The 15,870-nt window shown below is 41.0% G+C and overlaps 1 protein-coding gene across 1 annotated transcript in view; it reads right to left on the bottom strand.

Moving 5' to 3' along the window:
* The window catches only part of LOC145409856 (uncharacterized), a 38,960-nt gene that overhangs the window by 368 nt on the left and 22,722 nt on the right, over positions 1 to 15,870 (bottom strand). Inside the window, exons 5-9 of the mRNA XM_080280138.1 lie at positions 15,351 to 15,521; positions 14,825 to 14,989; positions 14,128 to 14,208; positions 12,456 to 12,746; positions 9,427 to 9,855 (exon numbers count right to left, since the gene is read on the bottom strand). Of these exons, the coding sequence (XP_080136264.1) occupies positions 9,427 to 9,855; positions 12,456 to 12,746; positions 14,128 to 14,208; positions 14,825 to 14,989; positions 15,351 to 15,521 (1,137 nt within the window). The remainder of the gene's footprint in view (positions 1 to 9,426; positions 9,856 to 12,455; positions 12,747 to 14,127; positions 14,209 to 14,824; positions 14,990 to 15,350; positions 15,522 to 15,870) is intronic.

Raw genomic sequence — 15,870 nt, forward strand, 5'->3', positions numbered from 1 at the left:
CCCTAGGAGAAGACGAGTGGCCGTCAACAACAGCAGCTAGACAGTAGAATGACCAGAAAGGAAGCTACAGATAAAGGCATAGATAGAAGGATAGAAACAGAAAGAGAGCAGTTTGGAAATTAAAGATCTTTGCCAGACTCGATCAAAAGCCTTTGAGATATCAAGTGCAATGGCAAAGCTTTTGACAAAGTTCCGAAAGGAAGATGACCAGGAGTCTGAAAGGAAGGTGAGAAGATTGCCAGAGGAGCATCCCATACTGACGTGCGGGAGTGTTATGACTGAGAATGTGCTGTAAAACATTTTTGTTAGTAAATTCAAAAACTTTAAAAATTCAGGATGTTAAAGTAATTCGGCGATAGTTAGAGGACTGGGAATGGTTACCCTTCTTTGAGACAGGCTGAATAAGGGCAAACTTCCAGCAAAAAAGAAAGATGCAAGTTGACATTCAAAGGTGAAAGAGTTTGCCAAGGCAGGATGTTAGCACAGAAGCACAGTTCTTAAGGACATAAGGACGGACCCCATCAGGCTCATATGCCTTGTTGGTATTGAGGCCACTTATGATAGAAAACACATCAAACTGAAGAAATTTGAATTTCATCCATGAGGAAGTCTGAGGGAGGAAGTGTTGGGGAAACAGCATTGGAATCGTCCTAGATGGAATTGGAAGAGAAAGTCTGGCAGAAGAATTTTGCTTCATCAGTAGAAGAAACAGGTACAGAGCTATCAGAGTGGACAATAGGGAAGAATGATGAAGTAAAGTTGTTAGAAAGTTTTTGGCAAGGTACCAGAAGGAGAGGGAAGAATTCGAGTTGGAGAGTTCACTTAGTATGAATGAAATTATTTTTAGCAGAGCGAAGGACTGACTTAGCATGATTTTGGGCAGAAACATAAGAGAGATGAGATTCAGGGGTGAGCTGGCTCTGGTACCTTTTGAAGACCCTCTCTTTGTTATGGACAGCATTAGAACAAGGATGATTAAACCAAGGTTTTTATTTTGCATTAAACACAGGATAAAAGAGTGTATGTTTCCATGCCGAAGAGAATAACCTCCGGAATGTGTGAGGCACACTCGAATGGCTCTCGGCCATGGAAGCTATAATTGTTCCAGGAAAAATCAAAGTACTGCCTAAGGACTCTCAGTCAGCAGCTCCAAAGGGCCAAAGTCACCGCTTCTTGGGAGGGTCCACAGGTCTTACTGGAGCAACAGAACAGGTTAAGGTGATAAGATTGTAATCAGTGGTGCCCAACAGGGAGAAAAGATTAACAACATAAGCAGAAGAATCAGGCATAAGGAAAAGGTCAAGTACGTTGGAACTCTCTCCAAGGCGGTCAGGGATACAGGTAGGGTGCTGTACAAGCTGCTGTAGGACATTAGGGATGAAAAAGATGTAGCCGTGTTCACTGGATTGATCAGTGACAGGAGAGGAGAGCCAAAGGTGGTGGTGAACATTAAAATCTCCTAGAATGGAGGTTTCAGAGAAAGGAGAAATTGATAAGATGTATTCCATCTTACAAGTAAGACAGAAATTTTTTCATAGTCAGTAGAATTTGGGTATAAGTAAGCAGCACATTTATATTTACTCAGAGAATGACTGGACTTTCACCTTCAGGAACACGAGAGTAAGGTATGTTGTTGCAATATATATACAACAGCCACCTTTGGCTTTCAAGTGAGTAAAAAGAAAGTAGGAGGATACAGAGAAGGGTTTGCTAGCAGTTGCTTCAGACAGCTGAGTCTCAGTAAGAAGAGAAGGTGAGATTTAGAGGAAGAGAGGTGGTGTTCAACAGAAAGGAAGTTAGAGGAAGGGCCTCAAATGTTGCAGGAATGAAGGAAACAGACAGACAGTGGTTTCAGGCATCTCTCTTAGCCGTCACCACGTGAGGGGCAGATGGTGGGGGCTTTTATGGTTCCCCTCCCCCGGGAACTCCAAGGCTGGGTGTTGAGATGCAGTGGAGAGGCAAAGGACTGGCGAATATTTTGGTCTTTTATTTAATGTTCTAGGTCGTGTAGCTGCTGATATATGGTGGTTTGAGAACAAGCAGTTTCTGTAGATATCCCCTGGTACAACAAGTGGTGTGCCAGGTATTGGGGGTTAACTTTCAGGGTGGTTCACTAGACTGAAAGACTATAATTACATGACTCTCGACTTGTTGATGGTAATGCCCAATGAACAGGCCACACAATCATTTACACTCATTTGAAACCCATGTAATCCTGGCTTCACCTAAAAAAACAGCAGCAACAACAAAAACAATGATGATAATAATAATAATAATAATAATAATAATAATAATAATAATAATAATAGGGTTGCCATATCTGCACAGTAAAAATACCGGGCCCCTCCGCTGAAACCCATTATCCCCCCGACCCCCAAACACACTTTGGCCCTTTGACATTATGCATATATATATATATATATATATATATATATATATATATATATATATATATATATATATATATATATATATATATATATATTGTTACGGAACAGAGAAAACTGTCCCGCAAAGTTCCAGATTCAAAACAAAAGAGTTAGGTAAAATTACAAGTTAAAGTTTAATGCTCAGACTAACAACTAAACATTCAGGACTCATAAGGATAATGTAATGGCAAAAAACATGTTAAATATATGGTTAACTGCAATAGCCTCTATTAACACGAAATTAGCAATAGCAAATTTATCTAAGTCAGCCCTGATAAAATGAGAAAACTGGATAATGCTCAGTTAATGTAAGATATATTATTACAGATACAAAATATTATTACTACTGGCTGACAGTAAAAACTTCACATTAATCACAAAAACCTCACCAGGCCCACGAACCAACACCTTATGCTATACAGTACAAGAAAAATGTAATAACACTTATACTCAAATTACACAGCAGCTAGATGGTTGGAGACTTTCTGAGCACTCACAAAAATAATAACAACTGTACATGGGAGGACAGAGATGTGAACAAAATGAGGAGTAGATCTAAGTGGCAATTAATGCAGAGACTGAGCTCATTATAAAGGGGCCGGCAGAGCTTGATACAACTTGTAAGAAGGACGCGCAAATGAAGCCATAGGGGACAAAGAGTTGACACTCCTGCTCTGAACAACAGAAAGAACGACTTACTCTACTATAAGGGGGAGGAGGGGGGGAGGGGGGTAGAACACGTAAGTCTGGTCACTATAGAAGCCACGAGGCGAATCGTGATCAAACATGCAGCATACTGTACGTTAGAATTATACAAAGGATGATGAAATCATAGGCTATGTAACACCTCCCCACAAAGAAAAAGAAATTTACAAAGGAAATTTCTTATTACTCTAAAACAATCTGTCTAAAGTCTAGATAAGCAATCTGCAATAACATTTTCTTTCCCCTTGACATGTATGACTAATGAATACTCCTGAAGAAGTAGACTCCATCTTGTCAATCTCTGATTTTTATCTTTAAACTTACTAAGGAATTTCAGTGGGTTATGATCGGTATAAATGACTATGGGGTCAAAACCAGAACACAAATAAAATGAAAAATGCTGTAAACCCAAAATCAAGGCCAAAAGCTCTTTCTCAATAGCTGAGTAGTTCTTTTGAGGTGGAGTGAACTTCTTACTGTAATAAGATACAGGGTGTTCAATACCCTGATCATCCCCTTGCAGCAAAACAGCCCCAGCTCCTGTATCACTTGCGTCAACAGCCATCTTAAATGGCTTACCAAATTTTGGAGTAGCGAGCACTGGCTGACTTAATAGGATAGCTTTAAGTTTGCTGAAAGAGGATTCACAGTTATCGGTCCAGACAAACTTAACTCCCTTTTTCAGTAGGTCTGTAATTGGTGATACAAGAATTGAAAAGTTAAGAACAAATCTCCTGTAATAACCTAACATTCCCAAAAATCTTTGTAGCTCTTTCCTACTTTTAGGTCTGGGAAGATCACTTATAACCTGAACCTTAGCTCCTGGTGGTGCAACATGTCCATCACCAATTACGTACCCAAGGTACTGAACTTTAGCTTGACCAAACTTACACTTTGATAAATTAGCTACAAGATTAGCCTGAACCAAACGCTCAAGAAATTTACTGTCATGGCATAGGTGATCTTTCCAGTTGTCACTGAAGATTAATCTATCTATCTATATACCTAGGCTGCTTCCCCCAAGGAAGCACACCCTGCCAAACCCTCTGTTACAACATTCATGAGCTTCTGAAATGTGGCTGGTGCATTCTTCATACCATATGGCATTACAGAACATGCAAAGGTCTTTCCTAGTGTTACAAAACATGAGATCTCCCTAGCACGTTCAGTCATAGGTACTTGCCAGTATCCCTTTAACAAATCAAACTTACTTATGTACCTAGCCTTTCCGATCTTGTCTATGCAATCTTCCACACGAGGGAGAGGGTAAGTGTCTGTTATGGTTATCCGATTAACACGTCTGTAGTCGATGCAAAGCCGCTGTGACCCCCCTGGCTTAGGGACTAGAGTGACAGGAGAACTCCACTCGCTCTGACAGGGCTCAATCATCTTGTGGTCCAACAGGTAGCCAAGCTCCTTCTGGATGAGAGGAACTTTCACTGGGTTCACACGGTAAAGAGGCAGTTTAATTGGCTTTGCGTCTCCAACATCGACATTATGCATCAACACAGTGGTTTTTCCTGGAGTAGCACGGAACACTTGCGGGTACTCCTGCAGTAATGCCGAAAACTCCTGCCTTTCCTCGGGAGCTAAATGAGAAAGCTTAGTCTGGAGATCATTCATGATATCAGGATTCTTCCCAAACTATCACTCAGGCTCATACTGCATGGGAGAACTTCACTTGCAGACTCAGGTGGAACAGCTACAGTGCAGACTGGGTTATTTTCGTCCCGCCTGTGATATAACTTTAGCATGTTGATGTGACAAAGTTGCTTGTTCTTTCTACGATCTGGTGTGGCGATGACATAGTTGACATCACTGAGTTTCTTCTTCACGAAATAAGGACTACTAAACTTGGCTTGAAGAGGTTGCCCATGCACCGGTAGCAGAATCAAAACCTGATCTCCTGGCTGAAAGTGGCGTAACCTGGACTTCTTATCATACCAAGTCTTCATCTTCTCCTGAGCAGCTCCTAAATTCTCTCTCGCCAGCTGTAAAGCAGTGGACAGCCGTTCTTTGAAATTCATCACATACTCCAGCAGGTTGACGTCATCTTCCTCCGACAGCCAGCATTCCTTGAGTAGCTTAAGGGGTCCTCTTACTTCATGGCCAAACAGTAGTTCAAAGGGTGAGAAGCCCAGTGATTCATTTGGAGATTCTCTTGCGGCAAATACAACGAATGGAAGACCTTTATCCCAGTCTTTCTGATGTTCCAAACAGTATTTCTTGAGCATCGATTTGAGTGTTTGATGATATCTCTCCAACGCTCCTTGGGTCTGGGGATGGTAAGCTGAAGACGTGATCTGGGTGATCCCCAACTCTTTCAGAGACTGCTTGAAAATATTTGACATGAAATTACTTCCCCGGTCTGACTGTACCTCCTTGGGCAGACCAAACTTTGTGAAGAACCCTATCATTTCCTTAACCACGTTCTTTGCTGAGATATTTCTAAGTGGAATGGCTTCAGGATAACGAGTAGCCATATCAATCAGGGTCAACACATAAGAAAATCCTGAAGAAGTCTTAGGAAGAGGGCCTACAATATCCACCAACACACGGGTGAATGGCGCCTCAAAAGGAGGAATGGGAACTAGAGGTGCAACCTTTTCGGTCTGATTACACTTCCCCACAACTTGACAGGTGTGACAAGACTTGCAATACCAGGAAACATCTCTGAAGATGCCTGGCCAGTAGAAGTGTTTCAAAATGCGTGCCACAGTCTTCCTCATTCCAAGGTGTCCTGCCAAACTGGAATTATGAGCCACTCTAATGATATCCTGCCTACAAACACGAGGGATGACAACTTGATGTACAACCTCCCATTCACAGTCGGCTGATGCTGTTGGGGGTCTCCACTTCCTCATAAGTACTCCTGACTTTATATAATAACAAGTAGAAGCACCAGCTGACTCTTCCTCACTGCAAGCAGAGTTAGCTAGACCTTTCAACTCAGGGTCAGCAATCTGCAACTCAACCAACTCTTGACGAGACAAATTATCAACACTACGGGGTACTGCCTCATCTGGTGAGTGGTCCAAATTAGCAAGAAAAGTGTCAGCTAGGATAACATCATCATCATCATTATCCTCTAAGTCACCAGTAACTTTAGACTTAGCCCTAGTGACAGCACATGCAGAGAACACATCAGGGACATCACAATCCTGGGTCGCAGCCACTGGCTCACTAGACAACTGAGGAGCTGGACACACTTGACTTCCACCAATATCATTTCCAAGTAAGAAAGTTACACCTGACATTGGGAGTGTCTCAACCAACCCAACCATAACGGAACCATTAACAAAACCAGACTCTAAATTCACTCTGCACAGAGGGACAGAGAAGTAATTATTCCCTACACCTTGTAAGATTACAGTTTCATCAGAGGAATTAACATTAGAGCCTAGAACACTGGTCAGCATAAGGGATTGGCAAGCACCTGTATCACGATATGTTTTAACTGATTTCCTATCATTACTGTCCAGAGGACTGACAAAACCATCAGACAGGAAATTAGCACATGAACTCTTGAGAGTGTCACCCACGTTATTGCTCAAAAGATGAGCTTCATCATGAGAATTTAATTTACCCCTCAAAGCAGGTTCAGTTAACTCAGTTAAAGAATTCTGGGAACTCTCAAGGGTGGACACTAGACTAATTGACTGAATATTTAAAGACTCCTTTTTGTTCACATCACGCTGTCTCCTGAAACATTTCTCCGTAGTATGACCAAGCTTACTACAATAAGTACATTTACTTTTCTGAAATCTAGAGGTGAAGCTGGTATTTACTTCCTGAGAAACATCATCTTTATTCTCTTTCCTGTTACCTGTACTCTGAGTAGAGGCAACGTACTTACTCTCAGCTTTCCTTTTTTCTTTAGAATATCTCTTGTGAGTGAGAACATATTCATCAGCTAAAACTGCAGCATCAGACAAATTATCTATTCTTCTCTCATCAAGATATAGGCTTACATTATTATTAATACACCTTTTGAAGTCCTCCAGCAAAATCATCTTCTTAAATTTATCAAAATCAGAATTTACATTCTTAGAATTTAACCACTGCTCTAACAGATCTTCTTTGATTTTTGCATACTCAACATGGGATTGCTTATCTTGCTTATAAGTTGTCCTAAATTTTACTCTATAGGCTTCAGGAACAAGCTCATAGGCCTTAAGAATCAAGCTCTTAACTACATCATAATTATCAGATTGATCCTGAGGCAAAGATGCATAAGTTACTTGAGCTTTACCGGTGAGAACAGTTTGAAGTACTGGCCAATACTTTTTAGGCCAATTAAAACCTGTAGCTACCCTCCCAAACAACTGAAAATACTTTGTTAAATAAGATTCATTAAAAGGAGGACAAGTTTAACATTTTTAGCCACATCAAAATCATCAGAGCTAGATGATCCAGTTCCACATTGTTTCATGCGATACTCATGGTCTGCCTGAATCCTTGCAAGTCCAACTTGTGCATAAAACTCAGCCTCCTTAGCACGAGCCTCCTGCAGGGCTAGCTGTAACTTAGCTAATTCAATCTGCGTTTGCTCATCTGGAGGAGTTACATTAAACAAGCTTTTATTAATCATATCAACAATTTGATCTTTAGAATGATGAGAGCGAACAGCAATTCCCAATTGTTGAGCAACAAGCTTAAGTTCATTCTTTGTTCTGTTTTCTACATCCAACACTGTTTGCACATTTGACAAAAAATCTTTGGCTTCATCAAGAGTAGTAATAGTAGACATCATGAATAAATCACAGTCACAAAATATCAAGCAATATCCTTATGATAATATCCTGATTATCCTGATAAGTGGTCGCCAAATTTATGTTACGGAACAGAGAAAACTGTCTCGCCAAGTTCCAGGTTCAAAACAAAAGAGTTAGGTAAAATTACAAGTTCAAGTTTAATGCTCAAACTAACAACTAAACATTCAGGACGCATAAGGATAATGTAATGGCAAAAAAACAGGTTAAATATATGGTTAACTGCAATAGCCTCTATTAACACGAAATTAGCAATAGTAAATTTATCTAAGTCAGCCCTGATAAAATGAGAAAACCGGATAATGCTCAGTTAATGTAAGATATATTATTACAGATACAAAATATTATTACTGCTGGCTGACAGTAAAAACTTCACATTAATCACAAAAACCTCACCAGGCCCACGAACCAACACCTTATGCTATACAGTACAAGAAAAAATTTAATAACACTTATACTCAAATTACACAGCAGCTAGATGGTTGGAGACTTCCTGAGCACTCACAAAAATAATAACAATTGTACATGGGAGGACAGAGATGTGAACAAAATGAGGAGTCGATCTAAGTGGCAATTAATGCAGAGACTGAGCTCATTATAAAGGGGCCAGCAGAGCTTGATACAACTTGTAAGAAGGACGCGCAAATGAAGCCATAGGGGACAAAGAGTTGACACTCCTGCTCTGAACAACAGAAAGAACGACTTACTCTACTCTAAGGGAGGAGGGGGGGAGTGAGGTAGAACACGCACTATGGAAGCCACGAGGCGAATCGTGATCAAACATGCAGTATACTGTACGTTAGAATTATACAAAGGATGATGAAATCATAGGCTATGTAACAATATATATATATATATATATATATATATATATATATATATATATATATATATATATATATATATATACAGAGAGAGAGAGAGAGAGAGAGAGAGAGATACCAGTACTGCTGCACTGTATCACAATCTTTAATCATTTTACAGTGGAAACCAAGCAGAGAACAGAACTGTCTAAAGTATGACTGAAAAATGCTAAAACTTAGGTGCAGGATAAGATCATAAGAATAACAAATGCTACAGTGTAACAACGAAAACTAAGCCAATAATTGTGTGCAATTACCATTTATTTTATGGCGATAACAACACTATGGAAGAAAAAAAAAAAAAAAAAACTGGTGACTGAACAGCAGGAAAAGGCAGGACATTTTAGCCGGGTGCTGGCACTAAACCAGCCAAGTTGGCAACACTTAGCAGCTGACGAAAACAACAAAGGCCTCTCTCTCTCTCTCTCTCTCTCTCTCTCTCATTGGAGATTAATGGTATATTAATTTTTTCGAGAAAAAGCGATGGAAGCTGAAATTCCGGAGTTTTGGAGAATTTTTAAAATTCCTTCCAGACGAAGATTTTGACACCTAAATGCTGGACATGTACGGGAAGATCTGGACGTACCCTAAATAATAATAATAATAATAATAATAATAATAATAATGACTATGATGATGATGGAAATGCTGCCCTACCTTTCTGATGGCAATGGTTGTATTTTCATTTGGGAAGAGTCCTTGACATTTGTTGATCCATTCTTGAGCCTTCACAAAACAGTCTTCTGCCTCAACACTGGCTCTCATGGACTCCTGAATTGTACCAACATCTTTAAGGTTTTCCAACAATACCACCAACTTGGTCTCATCCTCTTTTCCTTCCTCTTTCATTTCCAGCACACTAGCTCTCTCTTGTTCCACTAGTTTCAACACTGTCTCATTTTGCTCCGCTAATCTCTTAAATAATTCCTTGAAGTTCAAATGCCTAGTGTTCCACTCAGTCAGTTGACTAAGGTACTGATCCAACTGATACTGCAGAGCTTGGCAACAGGTGATAAAACTGTGAGTCTTGTTCTTGTGCTTCTTTAACATCAACTGCAGTTCTGGGCTCAAGCTGGAAATATTATCCTGCAAAACAACAAGGATCAATCATAAATTATATATAAATAAAGATGTATAAGTAAAGGATCTTAACTGAAACCACAGAGTTGGCCAAACAGTGATCATGCTCAGAGTTGTAAGGTCATGCTCTCAGTGGCTATGGAGACTTTGTAACACCTCTTCCTTAGAGATGTATTTGGCACATTACACCTCATTATCCAGTGATATATTGCCGATACAAATTATGCTGACATAAGAACGGCATTAATACTAGAGACTTTTAATGTGTAATAAATATATCACCCTCTCAAGCCTCCTGTGTAGTCTCTGGCTACACCCTCTAGGGGCCATCTCCCCACCCACCTATTTTCCCCCATGGATCTATTTTCATCCCACTGACCCATGTTCTTCCATGAACCGTTTTCCCTCATGGACCCATTTACCCCATGGAACTTATTTTCCCTCAGACTCTTTCCTCCATGGTCCTCTATGCCCAATACATCGTGGACCTATTTTCCCAAGACATCATGGACCTATTTTCCCCATGGACCTACTTTCCCTCTTGGACCTATTTTTGCTCCATGGACCCATTTTGTCTTGAATAACCCATGTTCCCCATGGACCTGACTTCACCATAAACCAATTTCCCTCCACACAGACATTTTGTTTCACATGGACTATTCCTTCCCCTTTGGAACACACCAAATCCCCACATGGAGGTATTTCCTCACAACGACATATTTCCTCTAGCAACCGTTTTTACCCAGAGGACCTACGAGGTCTGTTCAGAAAGTATCCGACCATATTTATTTTACTGACCAACCAGTTGGAGGATAAGGGCGAGGTCTTATGTAGAGCAGTGCAGGACCTTCGTCCGCGTGAGTGATTAATGCCAGATGCCACCAGTGACTCAGTGGCTGTCAGCCAGCCTGTGTTCACGATTGAGCATCTTATGCTCATCATGTTCCTGCATTCATCAAGATGACAGAAAAAGTCAAAGTTACAGCATCAAATTTTGCCCAAAACTAGGTGATACCCAAGTTGAAACCATCAGGAAGACCTAGCAAGTTTTTAGGAATGAAGCCATGGGGGTAACGCAAATAAAAATGAGGTACAATTGCTTCAAAGTTGACCGAACGTCAGTCGAGAGTGATCCACATCCTGGGAGGCAAACAACAAGCAAGAGAGCTGAAAATGTGAAGAAAGTCTGCGATTTGGTCATAGGAAATCGTTGGTTGACTGTCAGAGAAATAGCTAATGAAACTGGAATCAGAGTTGGATCAGCACAAAAAATTTTAGTGGATGATTTTGGCATATGAAGAGTTGCCGTCATGTTCGTTCCAAACCTTTCTCGTTAATAACATGTTCTGCGATGAATATTGCTCAAGATATGTGTTGGAGTGTGCAAATCGCGATCCAGACTTTCTGAAGGCTGTTATCACTGGATGTGAGACTTGGGTGTATGGGTACCACCCAGAAACCAAAGTGCAGTTGTCCCCAGTGGAAGCATGCAGGGTCGCCTCAGCATAAAAAAAGCACAACAGGTCAGCAGCAAGGTGAAATGCATGTTTTTTTTTTTTTTTTTTTTTTGCTATCATGGTATTGTGCAACACGAATATGCACCAGAAGGTCAGAATGTGAACAAACATTACTGCCTTAATGTTATCCATCATCTTTATGACACAGCTTGGCAGAAAAGACCAGACTTTTGGAAAAATGCAGGTTGGAGCTGCTCCATGACAATGTCCCAGCTCATTCTTCTCAACTGCTTCAGGAATATTTAGCCAAGCACAACACCCTGCAGGTCTAGCAGGCTCCATACTCACCAGACATGGCTCTGTGAAACTTTTGGTTATTCCCTAAGTTCAAAACTGCACTGAAGGGTTCCAGATTTGAAACAAGAGATTATGACGAATGTGATGAAGCACCTGCAGGAGATACCGAAAACCAACTTTTAAAAATGTTTCAAGCAGTGGAAAGAATGCTGGGCCATGTGTGTCAAGACAGAAGGGGCCTTCTTTGAGGGGAATTAGTGTCCTACCTCAACAGGTTGGCTGTTTATTTTGGGGGGACCAAGGTCGGATACTTTCTGAACAGATCTCCTGTGTTTCCACTTGGACCCATTTCCCCCAAGGATGTTTCCCTCTTGGGCCCATTTCGCCCACAGGTATATCCTCATGAGCTTCTACTGTATATCCCACATGGGTGTATTCCAACCATTGACCTACTTACCCCATAAACCTATTTGCCAGTAGACCCATTTTCCCCCATATGCCCACACACCCACCCAGTCAACAGTTTCCTGGCTCGTTCTCTGGGAAACTACACATTCATGTATCGACCCAGGAAGCTCACCCACCCACCCGAAAAGATCACCAATTTATTCTAGGAGGGATTACAGGATAGAGTTGCTGACTGCTGTATTTTATGAAATGTGGGGCCTTCTATGAAACAAATATCTTGCAAAGCCCTTGATATTTTCTCCCTGAAGCTTTCAAATTTTTATGACAAAACAGTATTCTAGTCAACAATCACTTTACAATATAAGAGAAGCAGGATTCGTTTTAGGTTATAATGCCTGAGAGGGTAAACACACTGGTGAATAAGGTACCGTCTCCTGTTCTAACCTCAGTTGTTGCTGCTGCTGCAACTGGTTCTACCTCTTCTGCTGCTAGTGAATTTTGTTTCTTTTGTCCTCTTAGCATTTGCAACAAAGCCAAGAGGGCAAAGTTAACTTGGAATTGGTTGCAGGAAGTTGCAGGATGACAAGCACGGCAGGCAGGACATAACAACTGGCTTTCCTTTATACAGCTGACGATACACGGGGAACAGAAAGTATGACCGCAGGGCAGACTGCGTGGCTGGCGATCAGTCTCGTCATAGGTGGTGAGGCACACGCTGCACTCTCCAGGATTGTCCTGTGAACGAAGTATCAGTTTTACTGTTATGTAAACAAGGTTTAAGGGAAAATGTCTCACAGCTGCATCTAGATTCGCTACATAACCTTTACAATCGAGCAATGTGTTTTTGAGTTATTTTCTTGCTGCCTCCAGATCGTTTTACTCAGTTTTGGTTAGACCTTCAGTACTGACCAGGCTCATGAAGGCTATATCTCACCCCTCCAGTGCAAAAAGTCTTTATCAGTCTGAATAAAATCGTCTCTCTGTAGCAAGAATATGTCATTGGGCTGAAGATGCTAAGATGCTAACCAATGAAACCTTGTCTCCACTTCTTTTGCTTCCAGTTTCCTTGTGTCATGGTGAAGGCATGTGCATGAAGCAAACATAAGTGTTATCAGAATGATTGCTATGAAATTCTTGGTGTTTCAAAGCCTTCATACCACAGCAGTGAAACTTACCTAGTTGGCAAACACAAACCATTACGGGTGCAATGATTATTATCAGAAATTACCATGGAATTATTAGTAAAGTTAACATCACCCCAGTGAAGTCTGGCACGTGGGAGATTCTATTCACTGATCCGCATACAAAACATACGTGAAAGCTACCACTATTGACTAGCAGTCATATGAATTTAGGATGTGAATATTCAAGTTGGGTTTTGGAGTATGGGTGCTAGTTGGAACTGCACACAGGTACACAAGGTAGAAGCTGCTTAACAGGAAACCTGCTTGCAAGATCTGGATTGAACATTACACAGGGAAAGAACTAGTCACATTATAGTCGTATGCGATGAACTTATTAATGCCCAGTGAATTCCGTGGTATTTTTTATTGATAACAAATAATGCAAATTATATAATTTATTGAAAGTGTCATATAATTCAACAGCCAATTACATGTTTCGCCTTCCAGGCTGCATAAGACCTGGGGCATATGAGGCCTCAAGGCGCCATACTACATGCTTGTCTAGATCATCAAAGCCACAAGACATAACCCTACATCCCTGATAGCCTACTCCTAGTAGGGTGCAACCCCAAGGCTCATACCTGAACATGAAACCAGTGGATTGCAGGCCGAAGTTGCCTTTGCTTCCACAGGCCACAGTCCTCTCTCGGGGGGATAAGGGAAGGAACTGAGGGACGATTGTAAAAGCGGGCTACAGCTCAACTGTCCAGTCATACTGGTGTCACCACTTGAAGGCGTCCCACTCCATTACCATCTCTGTTACCACTGGCATAGGAATAAAATCCTATCATCAGTTGGACTGGAACCACCACCTATACCAGAACTGTCTTTGACCCGAGGCTTTCCACCACCTAACTACCCAACTTGATGTGAAAACCATTAATTCTTATCAATGGGACAGACTAGGGAAAAGTATGGTGCTTGCAACTTACCACTGCTGCCATGTTGCTGTAAATGCAGAAGTGAAGAAAATGCTGAAGGGTTCGTAGATCTGGTTCCGCCACAGTTAATGCCTGTATAGAAAATTATATCGGTGTTAGGATAAATTGTTATTAGGAGATTTCATAAATGATTTTACTAGTCAGTATCCACTTTTAAAAAGTGTCATAAACTAATATGGGTACAACTGAAACTCAATATTATTTTTACAAAATGATGATGATGTTACGGTAAATGTAATTAGGATTAATGTGCTATTAGCGGAGTGGCATAGCTACAATTCTCATAACAATTGTGCATTTAATGATGAAAGCACCAACTTTGGCACAGCGATGGAGTAATGGTATACAAACATTTTCAGATATGGAGCCACTCGATACTGGATTTAAGTTGCCACTATAAATGAAGGGACAGATCCAGGAAAAAAAAAATAGGTTTCACTATGTTAGTTCTGTGAGACCGTCTAATACTGTGAAGCACAGGGAAATAATAGGCTATAGGAAGATAGAAAGAGGGGATTCAGAGGCATTAGATGAACCCATAATTACCGATCAACTGGCGGTTGCCTCAAAATATATTTTTCACTTAATGTGCTATTGTGACATATTAAACAATGTGCTATTGTGTTTTTTGTGTTATATAATTAATGTGCTGAATAATACTGTTGTTTAATAACATAATAATTTCTACAGTAATTAGATTCGTTTCTATTGTTTCATATGTGTCGAGTTTAGTGAACACTGTGTGCTTCACGCCAGTCAACTTAGCGGCAACAGTCATGTCGAAGGAGTTCAAGCTCGTTGATGTTAGCAGTTTGGACACACCAAGAACCCCAGCATCAGTCAACTGGGAACTCTGTGTGATATCAAGATAGGATATCAGAGCCACTAATCTGCCCGGCTGCATCAAAAAGGTATGATGGTGGGGCAGGATACATATCACTTGCTGACAATTTATTGGCTTTCAATGAACTGAGAGAACTTGTAGGTGTGAACATTGAAGGTCTTGATGAAGATGAAGGCATCGAAAAGTACGCTGATCACACGCCAAGCAAAATGGCATAAATTCTGTCACGTTAGATATGACAACTTGAAGCTGCAATACGCTCATTAGAGAAAGGAGTCTTCAGGCCAGGAGGCTGGGTCAAGCACTTCAACAAGCTCAGCAAAGCGTACTAGATCTAACCCCACATGTGTAGACAGCATGAGAAATGCACTGTGCTTTTTTCAGCCACCAGGAACATGGGCAACAGTGTCACCATGTACATAATCTCTTGGAGTGGACAAACACGTGCTTCAAGCTGCAGAGCTATTGGAGGACAGAACTGCTGGCCCAACTGAGTGAAGGTGACTTGGTGGCCAGGGAAGCCAAGTATCACAAGAGATGTCTGACATCCGCACACAACAGAGCCAGAGCTGTATCAGAAACTGAAAAACGGGAGACAACCTATGAGATGGTCGTGTCATCAGTGATATTAGCCGAGTTAGTTTCATACATGGAAGGCACCACTGATGATAAAATCAGTGCACCTGTTTTCAAGCTGTCAGACTTAGTCAAGCTCTATACTCAGAGAATGGAAGAACATGGCATAAAGCTGAATCAATGAGTGCACAGCACCGACTAAAGGAACACATGTTAGCCCAATTCCCAAATGTGTTAGAACATAACAAGGTTCCCAAATATGCAGAAACATAACAAGGGACATGACATTTTCCTGGCCTTCAGAGATGACACAG

This window comes from Coenobita brevimanus, chromosome 83 (assembly GCF_032717465.1).
Source record: "Coenobita brevimanus isolate Jiangsu-jjx chromosome 83, ASM3271746v2, whole genome shotgun sequence".
In the NCBI taxonomy this organism is placed as follows: Eukaryota; Metazoa; Arthropoda; class Malacostraca; order Decapoda; family Coenobitidae; genus Coenobita; species Coenobita brevimanus.